This window comes from Podarcis erhardii (genome assembly GCF_964252035.2).
Source record: "Podarcis erhardii genome assembly, chromosome: 2".
Lineage (NCBI taxonomy): Eukaryota > Metazoa > Chordata > Lepidosauria > Squamata > Lacertidae > Podarcis > Podarcis erhardii.
Window position 1 is genome coordinate 70,494,459 of NC_138498.1, and position 17,722 is coordinate 70,512,180.

At 46.7% G+C, this 17,722-nt stretch overlaps 1 protein-coding gene across 2 annotated transcripts; it reads left to right on the plus strand.

Annotated features, from left to right (window-relative positions):
* The first annotated feature begins 1,308 nt into the window (after nucleotides 1-1,308).
* On the plus strand, nucleotides 1,309-15,976 carry KIF20A (kinesin family member 20A). Of its 2 annotated transcripts, none has more exons than XM_081851647.1 (19): nucleotides 1,309-1,809; nucleotides 4,623-4,781; nucleotides 5,065-5,151; nucleotides 5,578-5,697; nucleotides 6,017-6,155; nucleotides 6,247-6,434; nucleotides 6,532-6,676; nucleotides 7,335-7,535; nucleotides 7,714-7,825; nucleotides 8,027-8,098; nucleotides 8,550-8,693; nucleotides 8,912-9,077; nucleotides 10,280-10,435; nucleotides 10,968-11,107; nucleotides 11,244-11,346; nucleotides 12,480-12,690; nucleotides 14,146-14,237; nucleotides 14,445-14,582; nucleotides 15,369-15,976. In XM_081851647.1, the coding sequence occupies exons 2-19, from the start codon at nucleotides 4,641-4,643 to the stop codon at nucleotides 15,690-15,692; spliced, it is 2,679 nt and encodes an 892-aa protein (XP_081707773.1). In that variant the 5' UTR covers nucleotides 1,309-1,809; nucleotides 4,623-4,640; the 3' UTR covers nucleotides 15,693-15,976. The 2 variants fall into 2 exon arrangements, with proteins under 2 accessions (XP_081707773.1, XP_081707774.1); XM_081851648.1 differs by lacking the exon at nucleotides 1,309-1,809 and adding an exon at nucleotides 1,862-1,880.
* Nucleotides 15,977-17,722: the final 1,746 nt, after the last annotated feature.

A 17,722-nucleotide genomic window follows, 5' to 3' on the forward strand; every position in this document is an offset into this window, starting at 1 on the left:
ATATGGTTAAGAGGAAACATCCCCAGCAGCAGGTGGGGTGTGCAATGCTTGGTGTATACACTATTTTGCAGAGCCCCAGCACCTGGTGGGCTGCTACTAGGTAAAATCCATGTATGGCAGGGGTGGGAACCTGAGACCCAGGGCCAGATGTGGCCTTCCAAGCATATCTGTGGCCCTAAGGATACTTCAGATGCCACATCCCCTCCTAATCCACACTTAGAATCATAGAGTTGGAAGAGACGACAAGGGCCATCGAGTCCAACCCCCTGCCAAGCAGGAAACACCATCAGAGCACTCCTGACATATGGTTGTCAAGCCTCTGCTTAAAGACCTCCAAAGAAGGAGACTCCACCACACTCCTTGGCAGCAAATTCCACTGTCGAACAGCTCTTACTGTCAGGAAGTTCTTCCTAATGTTTAGGTGGAATCTTTTTTCTTGTAGTTTGGAACCATTGCTCCGTGTCCGCTTCTCTGGAGCAGCAGAAAACAACCTTTCTCCCTCCTCTATGTGACATCCTTTTATATATTTGAACATGGCTATCATATCACCCCTTAACCTCCTCTTCTCCAGGCTAAACATGCCCAGCTCCCTTAGCCGTTCCTCATAAGGCATCGTTTCCAGGCCTTTGACCATTTTGGTTGCCCTCCTCTGGACCCGTTCCAGTTTGTCAGTGTCCTTCTTGAACTGTGGTGCCCAGAACTGGACACAGTACTCTAGGTGAGGTCTGACCAGAGCAGAATACAGTGGCACTATTACTTCCCTTGATCTAGATGCAATACTCCTATTGATGCAGCCCAGAATTGCATTGGCTTTTTTAGCTGCCACGTCCCTCCCCAAGTGCTTTGGTATGTCCTTAAGCTAGCTTGCCAGGATGGCATCCTATGAGTGTAGAAATGTCTGTCTTTTGTGTGGCTGGAATGCAGCCTATCATATAAAGGTAAGAGTAGCACCTTTTGCCCACCGTCATCTCTAGCCCCATCCACCACTGGCAAATGGCTCCTGGAAGTTTTCCCTTGATGTAATGTGTGGGGGTTTTTTTAACTAAAAGAATGTTCCCCATTCCTGGTGTAAGGGATCTGGGCAAGGCTATCCATGTTGCAGTTGGAGCAATTGCACCAGGGCCCATGTCTGCAGATTCTGAGCTTCCTTCCCCCCCCCCCCCCCGCAAGAAAAAAGCAAGTCTTTTGGAAGCTGAGTTAGGAATCAAAATGTGACTGGACAGGACCCTTTTTTTACTTGAAGTCGGGGTGCAGGTTTCACATAGCTCGCCCGAGCAATTCACGATGTCTGAAGGGTTCCTTCACCTTCCACTGTGATTGGCTGTGAAGTAATCCTCTCCTTTTCCTTGGAGTTTGTGTTGCAAGGGGGTTGCAGCCAAAGGTAGCCCCCCTCCTACTTTTTGTGAGATATTTGGAGGTGGGTGGGGGCAAAAATTGGCACTGGAATGGTGGCAGGGGGCATATTTTGTGGCCCAGAGGGTTTTAATAGAGGGAGAAGAAGCAGACCGAAGTAAACCGCCCGCTGCTTCTTCCATTCCTCTCAGACTGAGGCTGGACTACATGCGACAAGAGCCGGAATTAGAAACAGCCTCGCGTTAAGCTCCGCGCTGGCCACGCCCCGGGTAGGTGATTAGCCGCTGAGTTTTGCGCGTCCTGATTGGCTGAGCGGGCCGACCGCGAGGTTTGAAAGAGCAGGAGAAGCAGAAGAGGATTTCGAGGGCTCCATTGTGGCTCGTACGGACACCGGCGATCGAGCGGGCAAAGCTTGGCGGGCCGGGCAGAGGAGAGCACGGAGCGGGGGAAAGCCTGGTGAGAGGGGGAAGAATTGCTTTGGACTCGATCCTTGCTACTGGTGTCGGGGAGAAGAACGAGGCTCGGGCGTGAGTTGCTCCTTTACTTCTGCAACGGCCGCGGCGGGTGATTTAAGTCTCCCGCTGCCCCTCCTAAGGTGAGCGCTGAGCATGTCTCATTTTGGCTACTCGTGAAAACCTCCCCCTTTCACTAGGCATTTAATTCTAGGCATTTATTTACCCACCTTATTCCAATTCCTCTTTACCTTATGGGACCTGGAAGATACGTTACAGACGCTAGGCTTGAGGCGGGTCTCCTGAATTCTCCCTGAATTAGGAAAGGAAAGGAAGAGGTGGATCCCAAAGGCAAATTAGGTAGAGTGGCATGTTCTTTTTACATAATCCTTTGCAGAAGCTGGTTCAAGAAGCTACGCTTGCACGAGGGTCACATTCCTTGCTGCTATAATAGTGTCTGAGCCAAACAATGCACTTGCTAGCACTTCCATAATGAAACAACGTGCCCACATGACAGTGTTTTCGCTGCAGTCCTAACCCCACTTCCTTGGAACTAAGTCCCAGTGGATTTATTTCTGAGGATATGTGGTTGGGAGTGTACTTAAGGGCTGTCCCTTGGTTGGTAGAGACCACGTGTGTTGAATACAGAAGGTCCCAGGTTCAGTCCCTGACATCCTCAGGTCGTGCGCAGACTGGGAAAGATGCTCTCTGAAACCTCGAGAGCTGCTCTCAGCAGGTAGAACAGACAATACTGGGCCCAGATGGAGCAGCGGTCAGGTAAGGTACCTCCAGATTTTTATCTAGTTAGTTTTTCCTAGAATGCAATGCATCTCTAGCCGAGGTATGTTGCTGGTATCCTATCTACTGTTTGGCTAGTGGAGGTTGTGAGGGTTGTTTGTGCTAATGGTAATTATCCTCTAATTTAATTCGCTTCTGTTGAGGTTTAATTGGCAGAAGCCTATAAGCCAAAACAAAAGCAACATGAAACAAAAAATTGTTGAGTGTTGACTTGCAGATGGTGATCTAATGCTGGGCTGTGCAGAAGGTAGTGTTGCGTGCCATCCCAATCTCCAAGAGGTGTGAGATTCCAGGGGTCCACATTTCCTTAAAAGACTTAGAAGGGGGACCAGGCATTCATTCAACTCCCTCCCCGCCCCTGGAAAAAACCACACCATCATAATATTAGATTGGCATTTGCTGCTAGGCCTTTGGATGAGCTACTGTAGATTTCTGACCACCCCACCCCTCAGTTGTTTAACAATGGCAATGACAAAATGTTTCTCCTGCCCTGCCCCCCACACCTCCACAAAATTAAAAATACTGTACAGTACTGTTGAAATGAGAAGTAAACTGGAGTCGGTTTTTGTGTATGGAAGGATTGGGAGCTCAGATCAGAACTCGTACTAATCTTTGGCTCTGAATTATTTTATTCTAATGGTTTGCCCTTTGCACTTGGCTTCAGTTGTTAGATTTCAGGGCTCTGGTAAGAACAGGAAAAAACAACAGCTGCTCAAAACTGTCCACTCCTGATCTGAAGTACCTTTTTGCTAGTCCTCCCCTTTGATTGGTTAGGTCAGTAGTTAATCTGTATAGCTGACATGGATAAACTTGCTTTTATTTTTTTAAAAAATCAAAGTGAACCATCAGAGAACGTTGCAAAAGTTATTTCAGATTACTTTTATTGCATCAACTATTTCAGATCATTTTTTATTATAGCTTTGAAAAATGACTGAAACTTAGTTATGTGGCAGTTTAACAATCTTCTAACTGCAACTTTTTTATTTTCCTTATCCCACAAAGTCACTTTTCCCCCCTGAAACCAATAAAGGGGGGGGGAATTAACTTTTCTACAAAAAGGTGAATACTTTCCTTCATACAAGTTGCATGCTACCCTCTGGTAGTATGCAGGTGTTACAGGTGTTACAAAGAGGGATACCCAACCAACTCATCAGGAGCATTGGCCTCCTGAGCTTGCATGCTACTGGGCTCCCAGCGCCACAAGAAGGCAAGGAAACCCCAATTTCTGAAACATAGAAATTGACCAGAAATAGTCAAGTAGATGGTTTTATTCAGTTCCAAAAGGTAATAAAATTGTGTACCAAGGATGGAGGGGAAGGGACCTGACTCATGGCATGAATGGGATAGGGACTCCATAATTCTCAAGATGTATCATCATGTATCATCACACAGTTAACAGCCCTGACAAAGGGGCCAGACTAGGTGTTATCAGAGGGAAATGAGACCCAGGAAGAACAAATAAAGGTGCAGAGGGATGTTTTCCTGACAAGGGGATACGTAAGGGTAAATAATCTCATTGTGTGAAGTGGGTACTTGAACCATGTGTAATTGACAGGGGCATGTCTGGATCTCAGGTTTTTGTCTGGGACATACCTATGTTTTGATGCTGCTTTGTGAAATGTATTATGGGAAATTTTGGGAACTCTTAAGAAGCCATGTACCCTTTGTTCTGGGCTTCTTCCTTGTTTTAGTTTGGGAATTGAAACCTTACTGCAACAATAAAGTGATCAAGGCTTCCTAGCCGCTGTTTTGCTTCAATTTGCCTGGCTGTGGTTTCTTGCTTGAACCTGAACGATTCAGAACCTGCAGGGCTAGGCCCTAGCAAAGCTAGGAAACGGTTTCAGTATTGTACCCCAAGATTTTATCCTTATCATAGGCATCACACATTTTGCAGTTATAGGAAGTGTTGTTATAATTTATTTAGAAGTGGCAAGGAACCTGGAAACCAGTGGCAAAGTCTGGCAGTGGAACTTATGCTTCTTTTTCTATTCCTCATCCTGTGATGGGCTTCTCTTGCAGCATCAGTGTGTAGCCGCTATGGCCTCCCCAGTAGGGCTGTTATCTGATGAAGAAGCTGTCACTTCTCCTGTGCTGGAGTCCACTGTGGCAGAATGTGGGGCTGGCTTGTGCCGAGACCTCTTGCCAGAGTTCTCTGCCATCTCTTCAAGCAGTGAGCAGGTAAGAGCAGTGAGGTGAAGAACTAAAACCCTTGTTTGTGCTCCCTTGGGGGTAGCTAATGTGACGCTCTTTAATATGGTTGGACTGCAGCTGTCCATCAGCCCTGTCCAGCAGGACCCATGGTTGGGAAAGATGGAGCTGTAGACCAACAGCGTCTGAAAAGCACCTGATTGGCTACCTCTGGTCTGGTTTCAAAACAATTAAAAAACAGCAAAATGAATGGGCTAGTATTGCCTACCTCTCCTAGGTATGAACCTAAAAGTCATATGTGACTTCTCTGCAGGCCGCTTCTGATGACAATGGAAAAGTGAAGGTATATGCAAGAGTGCGACCCCTGACACCAGCCGAGATGGAGAAACAGGAAGATAAAGTGAGTTTATAGGCAATGCATGGGCCAGCATCTACGGTGTGTGTGTGTGGGGGGGTGCTTTTGCCAATCTCCTGGGAGGGGATAGACACTGGTCTCTGCCCTTATCCAGAGGTATAATCACACTAGGAGGTTGCCCCCTTTCCCTGTCTGGCAAGGGGAAGAGTAGCCTGGCCCCAGCCTATCCCCCTCACCAAGCTACAATTCCCCCAGTTCCTTATAAAGAAGGATTGCTTGTTAAGCCATCCTGGTAATTGTAGCTCTGTGAAGGGAATAGGAGCTCTTAACGACTCTCAGCACCTTTTAAAAAAACAACAACACAGCTCCCATAATTCTTTGGGGGAAGCCACAAATGTTTAAACTAGTATCAGGGAGTGCTCCTGCTGTGGCAAATAATGTTGAAGGCAGAATGTTAACTGTCCTCTCTAGGGCTGCGCCTGTATTGACGATTCCGAGACCCTTCTTCTCAAAGCACCAAAGGATTCCTTCACCATGAGAAACACTGAACGGGGGCTTGGTCCGGCGGTGCACAAATTCACCTTCACTCAGGTACGTACTTGGATCTTGGGTTTATGTAGGATTCAACATGGACACCAGTTTTTTTTTTAAGGATTTTGCAGGGCTCCACTGAGGAAAAAGTGGAGAAGCAGGGGCAACCCTTCCCCTCTTCGTTTTACTGCCTAACTCTAACCCCCTGAGGGGGAATGTGTGGCCTGCTTCCTATTCTGACCTGCAACTCCCATCAGCCCTAGCCAGCACTGCCAATGGTCAGGGTTAATGGAAGTTGTAGTTCAACAATGTCTGGAAGGCCCCAGGTTCCCTTTCTCTGCTCTCTAAAGGAACTAACCTGTAACATTTGCGGTTGCAGATCTTTGGGCCAGAGGTGGGTCAGGCGGCTTTCTTTGATGCAACGATGAAGGATGTGGTGAAGGGTGTGCTCCATGGGCAGAACTGGCTTGTTTACACCTATGGCGTCACTAATTCAGGGAAGACTTACACCATCCAGGGTAAGAAGCACTCAGTCTGTGCTGGCTCAGGCAAACACCTTTGCCTAGTGGCGGGGGGCACTTGTCTGCTCACTTCTTCTTTGACTTGCAGGTAGTGGTGCTGATGCGGGGATCCTGCCTCGCTCCCTGGCCATCATTTTCAATAGTATTGGGACGCGGTTGTACCGGGCCATGGATCTGAAGCCCTTCCTCTCGAGTGAGGTGACCTGGCTGGACAGCAAGCAGGTTCGACAGGAGGAAATGAAAAAGCAGGCCCTGCTTTGCAGCAAGATGAAGGAGGTGAGTGTTCTTCCCGCTCGTCGAGTCTCTTGTTATAAGAAGAAAAATGCCCTGATCAGCAACTCAGTGGTCTTCCTTCCTTCCTTTGGAATTACAGGAGGAGCTGTATACTTCTCTGAATAAAAGTCACAGCACAGCATCCCAGCTGCAAGCAGGCACAAGTGGAAGCATTGACAGTGGCTTAGGTGGCCTCTCTTATAGCTGCCAGTCTGCCCACCTGACAAGCACCAGCCAGCTAGAAGGTATCTACTGCCCTGAGCAGGAGGTTTGGGGACAGGAGGTTTCCTAATTGTCATGATCAAAGCTGAGAAGTACCTCAAGAGGTGTGGAATCTCAAAATAGATAGGCCCACCCAACCCACAAGAGAGAAAGGGGGGGGGGATATCTAGTGACAGCATCCACACATCAATTTTATAACAATGTTGAGGTGGTTTATGGGGACTCATTGATGGGCTTTACAGGTGTGGGCCTTTGGGCTTCCTCTGGAGGGGCTTATAAAATTGCTTGATGGCCAAAGCCAGTCTTCTGTCACTAACTACAAAGCAGAAAGCTGGACTGTTGCTAAAATCTTACTTACCATTCAGTAGAAGATTTGTATTTACCACTCTCTGAATTTCACACCATTGATGGCATGGAAAGGCCTCCAGAAGAGTGAGTGGGCTAGCAATGAAGGGACTTACAGGAGACTTAAAATCAAGGCAGATTCAGAGGCATGTGAGAAATTTTGCCTATGGCCTTCTTTAGCAGGGCAACTGCTGTCTGTTAAAACGGGAAGAAAAAATTAAAGTTAATGGGGGAGCCAGGCGAGGGCATTGGGAAGGGACACCGTGTCTTTTGGATTTCAGCTGAGGCAAGCTGTGGCGGTCACTGGCAAAATGCATGTTTGGCTTTCATTGACAGAGACGGGGCCTCGCTGGGCTGACCCAGATAATGTCTCAGTGCTGGCACAAGACGATGTGCAGTTTTCCATCTGGGTCTCCTTCTTTGAGATCTACAATGAACAGATTTATGACTTGCTGGAGACGACCACACTTGGCCCAAACTGCAAGAGGCCCACCTTGCGGCTGTGCGAAGATCAGACCGGCAACCCCTACGTCAAAGGTAGAGACTGGCCAGCTTACCCAGGATGTAGCCGTGGGTCAGCCAGCTGTTTTCCCTGGAGTCTGTGGGTGGCAGCATTGGTAACGTGGGCTGTGTAAAGGAATAGGGTCTTGTCTGCTTGCTGAGGGTGATCCCTCGTAGAGATGTGAAGCCTGAAGCCACATATTCCTGTTCCCAGATCTGAACTGGATCAATGTTCAAGATGCTGCTGAGGCCTGGAAACTGCTGAAACTGGGCAGGAGAAATCAGAGCGTTGCCAGCACCCACATGAACCAGCATTCTAGCCGCAGGTCTGTAACAGCGCCATAATTTTATTTATTAGCGGAGGGGTGGGGTGAAAGTGCATGTCTCAAAAATGGCAAAACATGTCTTTTGCACAAGAAAACAAAACCCATGGAGGCCGGAGGGCAAGTGTGTGTCTATGAGATGGGGAATGGGGGTGACAATCTGAGCACAAGCTACTGGTTTTCATTACTTTTTGCTCTTTGCAGTCACAGCATTTTCTCCATTCGCATTCTGCACCTCCAGGAAAGCAGCAGTGGGATGGAGCCAAAAATCAGCGAGTAAGTCAAAGTTTTTGCATGCAGTGAAGGGCAGAATTATGAGTTTCCCTCTCAGTTGGCTGAACGGCAATCTCATTTAAGGGTAGGGGAGTTCAGAAGGGCAAATGGGGTGTGTGGGAGAGAGTCCCCCCCCCCAGTCACAATGGGCACTTCTCAGACAGACGCCCACTGTATGTGTCAGTGTAAAGCTTTCAAGGGCTTTTCCAGTATCCCTGCAATGTGCCAGACCTGGAATGAAAATCTCCTATAATTAGTCCCCCGTTTTGCTTACCTGAAGCAGAGCAACCTAAATCTTCCATAGTGTGGAATTAACAGGTTTTAGTTGGGTGTATTTGGCAGTGGTTGACATATCTGGTGTGCAGGATTTCTAACCTGAAGAATGCAACACTTGGGTCTAGTAGGATTAGACTTCCTGTATCCCGATACTGACACCACCCTCCCTCCTCCCCAGGATGTCCCTCTGTGACCTGGCCGGCTCAGAGCGCTGCAAAGAACAGAGGGTCGGGGACCGCCTGAAAGAGGCAAATAACATCAACACCTCCTTGCACACGTTGGGGCGTTGCCTCACTTTGCTGCGCCAGAACCAGCAGACCAGGTAAAGCTCTTCCTAGCTCTCAGTCCAACGGCTTCTCATAGCTCTGACTTGAACCCAGCAAGGAGCGCTTCCTGTAGGATGTCCGCTCCAACTTGAGATGTTGCTGGTTGTGTGTAGGGTTTGTCGAATTTGATTCCCAGCAGGTGGGGTGCCGGCTATGGTTGCTGCTTTTCTGCTCCATTTCTGGAGCTTAAATTCTCTTCCTGTATGCTTAACAGGCTGAAGCAGAGTGTGGTTCCCTTCCGGGACAGCAAGCTCACCCGTGTGTTCCAAGGCTTCTTCACAGGACGTGGGCAGTCCTGTATGATTGTTAATATCAACCCGTGTGCTTCATCGTACTACGAGACTCTTCACGTGGCTAAGTTTTCAGCTATTGCTAGTCAGGTGAGACACAAAGTTATTGAAAGTGAAACTAGGTGCCTGCAAGGTTCCATAAATGTTGGCTGAACTGACTGTCTCTCTTCTCCCCTCCTCATGGTGCACCCCAAAGTGTGCTTGTTACACTTGTACTCTCTCTCCTACACCTCTTATGTATTTCCCCATTTTCTTTCCTTTAATGATGATGATAATTATTATTTATACCCCACCCATCTGGCTGGGTTTTCCCCAACTCCCAACAGAATATAAAAAACATGATAAAACATTAAAAGCTTCCCTAAAACAGTGCTGCCTTCAGATGTCTTCTAAAAGTTGTTGTTTATTTTCTTGACATCTGAAGGGAGGGCATTCCACAGGGCAGGCACCACTACCAAGAAGGCCCTCTGCCTGGTTCCCTGTAACCTCACTTCTCGCAGGGAGGGAACTGCTAGAAGGCCCTCAGTGCTAGACGTCAGTATCCAGGCTGAACGATGGGGGTGGAGATGCTCCTTCAGGTATACTGAGCCGAGGCCGTTCAGGGCTTTAAAGGTCAATACCAGCACTCAGAATTGTGCTCAGAAACGTACCTATTTATTTGTATTTATTGAATTTGTTTACTGCCCTTCGCCTGTAGATCTCAAGGCTGTCCACAACATAAAAACGCAAAACGCATAATAAAAACAAGAATGGAAACAAACTAATAAGCCCCCAGACCCCAGCCTCTCTTCTCCAGTATCCTCTCCACACCTTATCTTGGCAACTTTTGGCTAAGTTCAGCAGCACCTGCAATTCCCTCTCTGAAGGACCCTTGGGTGCTGGTGTGCTATGTAGCACAGCTGGTTGGCTGCAAGAGAGCGGAGAAATGGGCAAGATTGGGGAATATGGTGTATCTCAATCCTTGCCAGGGGAGAAACAGACTTTCTACAGTATGAGGAAGGACAGATAGCTGGTTGTCCTTTTAGGGAGGGCTAGATGTGGCTTATTAACTTCCAGGCATGGACGTCAACTGGGGCAGGAGAATTTCCAACAATGTGTTAAACTGCCTAGGTTAAACATAGGGCTGTGGGGCATAGGTGGGAAAGCAAGGGCCAGATGCAGGCCTTTGCCTTGGCCCTGGGATTCTCCCTAGGCCACATCCCCCTGTGCTATCCTCAGGTGCATTTGCCTGGCTGGGATGTGCCCATTGCTCTTTGGAATATGTCAACAGCAACATTTTGTATACCTTCCAGATCCTACAAGCTCCTACAAAGCTCCTGTCGATTCAGTCTCTCATCAAGGAGCACAGCCTCCGGGGGAAGAAGATCCCTGCAGAAGTACTGTATCAAGAAGCTGAATCGGACGAAGAGAGCGAGGATGAAATGGATGTGACCACATATGACAAAGAGGCAAGTGCTCGTTTGTCTGTCGCTCACTGAGAAAGTCTCCCATTGGCAGAGTCCCTTGGTAGACTGGAGCAGTTAGAAAACCTCTTATGGTTTTTATAAAAACCATAACCTCTTATAAACCGTGAAGTGTCAACTGAGGTTCAAAAATTCTGTGTCCTCACGCAGGAAAGAATGAAAAGCTGTCTGATGCAATGATAGCCAGTTACCGCTAGGCCCCCAAACCTCCTTTGGATACTTATTTGCCCATTAAAAATTGAGTAGCTGTGGTAATGCTTGGATCTCTGGGGCAATTCCTCATCTTGGCTGTTCTGGAAAACCTGGGACTCAGCTACATTAGTAAAAAACCTGCGTTTTAAATGTGTTATAAACATGCAACACCAGATGGCACTGGAGAGCACAAAACTTTTCTATGAGATTTTACATACAGGGTTTTTAAAAATTTTGTTGAATGGTTGAATTTATGACTTACAGCGTTTTATTCCTGTGTGTAGATCCACCCCAGTTGTCATGTTCCTTTCCTCTCTTCCTTCAGGACCTGTTGCGTGTGGTCGAAGCTGTGCGAGACCTTCTGCTGAAAGAGCGGCAGGAGAAGTTTCAGCTGGAAATGCGTCTCCGCGATGAGATCTGCAATGAGATGATGGATCTCCTACAGAAGAAGGAACAGTGGACCAGGTACTGTTGGTGGCAAAGGGCTGTGGAGGCATGTCTGCTCCTCTCCAGGATTGGGCCCTGGCATTCCATCCCACATCTTGTCTGTTCTTGATATGACTCTTTCTCTGCACCCCTCCTTTCACCTTCCTCTCTGCAGTGAGCATGTGGACATCCAAAAGGAGATGCTGGAGGACGTTTATGAGGAGAAACTGAACAGTCTGAAGGAGGCACTTACGGACTATTATCAGGAGAAGATTGAGGTGCGTGGGGTGAAAAAGCTGTGGGAAGGAGGTGCTGGAGGGTTTCCTGAGGGTAGGACACTGCAGTTCCAAACCTTAGCACTGACCTGAAGCAAGGCACCCAGTTTTATTGGCATCTGCAAAACTGCAGGGCCTCATGACATCTTTTAAAAGATTTAACAAATTTATAATGGCATACGTGTCATCAAACATGCGCTTTAAGTCCATGAAAGCTTATGCCAGGGACACCCCAACGTTTTTGGAACCGGGGCACATTTGAAAATCTCAGAAACTGTCATGGGCACTAATCAAAAGTCATTTTGCATAAAGAAAAAAACACACCTGCCAGTTCTCAGAACCCCCAAAACACCTACGCCATGCTCCCCAAAACAAATTGAAGACAAGCTAAAGCATGCCATACACCCCAAAATAAGGCAACCCCCACAAAAGCCCTTTAAAAAGACAATTGAAGCAATTCAGAAAGAGCAAAGGGTGTTTGGGGGGCTCAGTGAGGGTGTCTGAGGGTTCCATGGTCGGAAACCATGTCTCTGTCTCTGGGCAAGCAGGAGTGACCTGTGCACAGTTCAGGAACATTTTCATATAACTGGAGAATACTGGGGGTGTGGGGAGAGAAAAAAGCCTTTCCATATGTGCGTGGAACAGATCTGATCTGCGAAGAGGCTATCTCCCAAACAGCCTACTGAAGGCTTATAAATAAATATGCAAGAGGTTTGTGTGTGTTGCCACCTAAAACCCTTGGAGGAGTGAACTACAAATGTGATTTGATAGGTTCTGTATGCAGGCGCATTCATGGAATCCTTTGCACACTTGGCACTGAAACTTTTGGCTCTGCCATGGATTTCTGGGTGCATGAGAGTCTGCCCAAATGAGAATCTCACAACCCTGCAGGACAGGGATGGCAACCCATGGCCCTTCCAGATGTTGTTGGGCTCCAATTCTCCAGGGGTGATGGAAGCTGTGGTCCAGTAACAACAGGAGAGTAGTTGCCGGTTCCCCATTCCTACTACAGGAGATTCTGGGGAAGTTTGATCAGCTTATCTTCTGCCGCTGCTGTTCATTCTCTTCTCAAGTTGGCAGACTGCACCTTCCCAAACAGAGCCCTTCCTGTAATTTGTCTTGTTTTCCTCCCTCAGAGTCAGGATGAAAAGATAAAAGAGCTGCAGGATGCCTTGCAAGAAGCAAAACGGCAACAGCAGCTCCAAGAGAGAAAGGAGGCAGATCCGGAGCAGACTCCTCGCAAATCCAAACGACTGGCAGCAGCAACGCCTGCCCAGAATCAGGAATTGCTGCAGGCGAAAGCCAAGTTAGAGCAGTGTCAAGCAGAGCTGCAAAGAACTGCAGAAGGTGAGGCGTTCTCCTCCTTATAGTTGCATGGGCTTCAAGCAGGTGGTTGTCAAGAGATCAGACTGAGAAGCATAAGTCTAGTGAACTGCAAGCTGATCTAGCATTTGGGAACCTTGGCTTCTGTGAGTGAGCGGCCATGAAGTGTTAAAGCACACCTAGGATATCTGCCTATTATTAGTCTGGGACCCCTGCTCCTCCATCTTTATCTCTGAAAAATGGTTGCACATTGCAAGAAGTACAAGGAATGGAGACTTAATATTAAATACAGTGGTACCTCGGGTTACATACGCTTCAGGTTACAGACTCTGCTAACCCAGAAATAGTACCTCAGGTTAAGAACTTTGCTTCAGGATGAGAACAGAAATTGTGCTCTGGTGGCACAGCGGCAGCGGGAGGCCCCATTAGCTAAAGTGGTGCTTCAGGTTAAGAACAGTTTCAGGTTAAGAACGGACCTCTGGAATGAATTAAGTATGTTACCAGAGGTACCACTGTACTTTTTTAATATGGCAGGTTCCCACCTGACAGAGGCCAAAATTAGAGGGGGGGGGGAGAATCAAAATAATTGATTTAAGGCCATTTTTGTTTAATATTTTAAATGCCCTACCAAAATTATGCACTTTGATCAAATTATAATTTTTTTTGAGCATGTTTCTTTGCAAGACAATTGAAATACTTGAGTTCGTAGCCCTGAAATAGCAAGGTCTGGGGTGGTGAAAGCCAAAGAAGGGGGATAAAGTCCCTTTGACTATTAGGATCCTACCCAGTCGTCATCCTTCAAATGCTCCCCCTGCCCCACAAACATGAGGTGTAGAGACATAATGCAGAGACGAACCTGGAAAATATACAGTAGTACCTCAGGTTACATACGCTTCAGGTTACAGACTCCGCTAACCCAGAAATAGTGCTTCAGGTTAAGAACTTTGCTTCAGGATGAGAACAGAAATTGTGCTCTGGTGGCACAGCGGCAGCAGGAGGCCCCATTAGCTAAAGTGGTTCTTCAGGTTAAGAACAGTTTCAAGTTAAGTACAGACCTCCGGAACGAATTAAATACTTAACCTGAGGTACCACTGTAGTTCATTCCTATGTTTAGTGCCCCTAGTCTAGCAGTGTATTTTCTAAATCTTCAGCGTTTCCCATTGTAGGGTAAACTATTTTGCTCTCCTCTGGCCTGGTCAGACTTCCAAACTGCATTATTGCTATAGGACATGGCTCTGTAGCAGAAGGAAGGGGATTGAAGCAATGCACAACTTCTCTAAAAATAGCATTGTCAGGGTTCAAATCTGCCTTGAAACATTGCTCCTTAAACTGAGTGTGGAAAAAGACCTGGGTAGCCTGGCAGTTCTTGGGGAGTATATTCAGCATTGCACATTTAAGAATTCAGCTCTTGTATTGAGGACTGGCAAAAATTATTTTAACGGTTGGGCTAAATTGCAGTGATCTGTGGTTTGTCCTTAGAGTTGCGTAAACACCAGAAGATGCTGGAGCCGCCACTTTCCTCAAAGCCCATCACAACAAATGTGGACCGGAAGCTGGAAGAAGGCCAAAAGGTAACTGCCAGACCTTCCTTTCCTGGCATCTGCCAACCTCCTTCCTTTACCCTGGGCTTGAATGGCACTGTCTCTGAAACCTTCATCTGCTGCCAATGGGTGCCTAACTTCTTTTTCTCCCCAACCACAACTTGCCACTGTATGTAGTCCAGTCTTCCTTAAGGGGCTGGATGCTGCCTTGTGCTTAACGGTCCTTCCCTCTCTCAGAATGTAAGGATGCTGAGATCTGAACTGCAGAAACTTGGGGAGTCCCTCCAGTCAGCCGAAAGAGCATGTTGCCACAGCACAGGAGCCGGGAAACTGCGTGAAGCTCTCTCTAAGTGTGACAATATCCTGGCGAAGCAGGTAGGTGAAGGAGTCTCCTAAATTTCAGCAGCTTACAGGGGGCATGCATGCTCTGCTACACAAGATTGGTTTTGTCCATTTTAGTCAGTTTACATTGGTGTCTATAGACTGAACCATAAAAAATTCAGATCCAGCAGCACAACACACACACACACACGTATATCCAAGGTGACCTTTGATTTAATGGTGGAAATCCTATGAAATAGATAAATCCTTAGCGTTCTTAAGGTTCTGTGCCTTGATCCATTTTTATCTTGTAAACTGCTCTGAGATCTTCGGATGGAGTGTGGTGTATAAATTAAATACATTGTTGTTGTTGTTGTTGTTGTTGTTACTACTATTATTATTTATTTGTGCTTGAAAGTGCCAGATCTGATATTTATGTTTTGGTCCATGGAGACAGATGCTACTGGCTGGGGAGAGGTGGGGGAAATCCCATATAAAAACATTGTGCCAGTTTTTAAAAAACATTAAACCATTTTCTGGAGTAGTTTGTTTGTGCTCACAACCACACTGCATTACACAACACTAGTAGCCATAGAATCAACCCCTCCTCCCTCAGTTGTCATAGACCAGTCCACAGGATTTGGTGGCTGGGTGAAGCAGTCCCAGAGGGGCCTTGTTAAGGTCCAGGCACCTGTCATCTTCATCTCTAATGTTTCTGAGTCCATAAGCATTTTCAGAAATCTTCACATTCAGCGTAATTGGCTGAAATGATTGGCACCTGTCTGATAAGAGGGGAGGCTCCATCTTCATAAAACTGAATTTCTCCGCTGGCTCTTCCAGGACCAGACTTTGGCTGAGCTGCAGAACAACATGATGCTGGTGAAGATGGATTTGCGGAAGAAAGCAGCCTGTATTGCAGAGCAATTTCACACTGTGCAGAAGCTCCAAGCAGCACCAACCTCTTGCAGCAAAAAACGGTTTTGTGCCAACAATGAAAATGTGCAGCCCAGAAGTCAACCTCCCTTCAAGAAGCCTTTCTTGCACAATTTCCTGACTTGCACAACAGCCATGCCTGCTGTAGCAATAGAGACCCCCTATAGTAGTATCCTACGTGCCCGTGGCTCTCCAACATCTAAATCCATGGCTTTTGGCAAAAAACACTGACTTTTTGGGGGTTGTAGTGTACCTGGGCACAAGCAACCAGTTGATAACTTTAATATTTTCCTTCATGTTAATGTGTTGAGGCCTGAGCTAACTAAATCTTTGGCTTCCCAAAGATGGTTACTTACTATGCATGCCCTCTGTTTCAGGCCAGCTGCTACTCCAGTGTATATGGAACCTGGATTCATATTCCTTATGTTTATCACCTCCAATAGCTTATGTTATGCATGTGAAATGTTTATTATCTATGTTAATTGTATAATAAATGTACCTTGTGTCTTCTAAAACCTCATGTCTATGTGAACAAGCTCTAATAAGGGAAACCTTTCTGGCATTTGTTTTTAAGTTTCTTCTACTTGCCTGGTGGACTAGGCTCCACAACCACAAGGCCATAACTGTTAAGTTTTCCCTTTTCTTGCAAGGAATCCTATTCGGAATAAGGGAAACGTTGACAGCTATGCACGAGGCTGATTTTTGTGTCCCTCTGGTAGCCCAATGGTTAATTTGCACATGATCCCTGATACAGAAAGTATTCAAAATGGAACAGATTTTAATGGAACGGAAGATTTTAATGGAACAGGCAATGTATCCTACACAGTTGTGCATTTCTGGACAAAGGTACCGTATTTTTCGCCCTATAGGATGCACTTTTTCCCCTCCAAAAATGAAGGGGAAATCTGTGTGCGTCCTATGGGGCGAATACAGGCTTTCACTGAAGCTTGGAGAGCGAGAGGGGTCGGTGCGCACTGACCCCTCTCGCTCTCCAGGCTTCAGGAAACTTATCAGCAAGCTTGGGGAGCCCGTGGGAGTTCCCTGAAGCAGAGCGCTCCTCACGCGGGGCAGACATCTACAGTGTGGGGAGGCCTGCAGGATCTCCCGCAGGGCTCCCCACGCTGTGGATAGCAGCCTGGTGCGCGGGGTGCCCTGAAGCAGAGCGCCCCTCGCACTGGGCAGACATCGGCCAGCCCCACAAGCTCGGGGGACAGTGGGGAGGCGGAGCACCGCCATACCGCTGTTCCCCAACCTGGTTTTGGGGGGGAAATAAAGGGGAATTTTTTCCCCTTTATTTCCCCCCCAAAAACCTAGGTGCGTCCTATGGGACGAAAAATACGGTAATCTAGCTCCTTGGGAGTGGGTAGAAGAACAGACTATATTTTCCAATAGTACTACTCTTAGTATAAATAAAAGTACTTAACTGATGCTATATTGGATTCCCAGCCTTAAGACAATTATGAGCATTGCAAACTATTCCAAACCAACAAGACAGATAATAACTACATCTGTTACAATCTATGGGCATAAATCCTGACAAAGTTCCAAGTCTGGCCTGCTAATTCCGGTTCTTGACTGAGGGCACAAATAGAAAGGACTCCTATGTTTTATTAAGGTTGTAGTTTTAAATCATGGCTATAATTCTACAGCAGTGGTGAGAAACTTGTTGCAGGCATCACATACTGACATCAGGGCAAGATGTCTACTCTAAAAATACCAGGTTTAAACTGATTCTTAGAGGTGGTAAAGTATTGTAATTTTCCTATATTTAGTCTTCTACAAAGCTGAAACCAAGGCATATACTATTAGATACTGATAACATACAGAGTAGAGCAAATTATGTGTGCTACATTTTCTAAAAGCACTCACCAGGAAATTACCCTAGAGACTTAACTGTTACTTAGGCAGTGGCACAGCAGGTGTGGTTCTGGAGGGTCAATAATTAAAATTATATATGATTTACACCAAACCGCTATACAATTTTGACAACCTATAATACCCTAAATAGGCAGAATCCTTATTTACATAGTGTCTGGGTTTTGTTTTGCATATATTGCAAGTATGGTGCAGATTGGGATGCAGTGGATTAATAACTGCATTAACGAGAAAAATGTTAGCCTCCATTATCATTGGTTTTCAGTGCTAAGCAAGGCTATCTAGGATATAAGCTAAGTTAGTACAGTGCTGGCAGAGCTGGACCAAGACATTTTGCTGCCTAAGGCCAAGGTACTTTGGCACACAAGATAGAAAATCCCACAACT

Coding starts and splice junctions, on each gene's coding strand:
- KIF20A (XM_081851647.1), top strand. CDS start 4,641: ATGGCCTCCCCAGTAGGGCTGTTATCTGATGAAGAAGCTGTCACTTCT. Junction 7,826..8,026: donor AACCAGCATTCTAGCCGCAG/GTCTGTAACAGC, acceptor TGCTCTTTGCAG/TCACAGCATTTTCTCCATTC. Junction 8,694..8,911: donor CGCCAGAACCAGCAGACCAG/GTAAAGCTCTTC, acceptor TATGCTTAACAG/GCTGAAGCAGAGTGTGGTTC.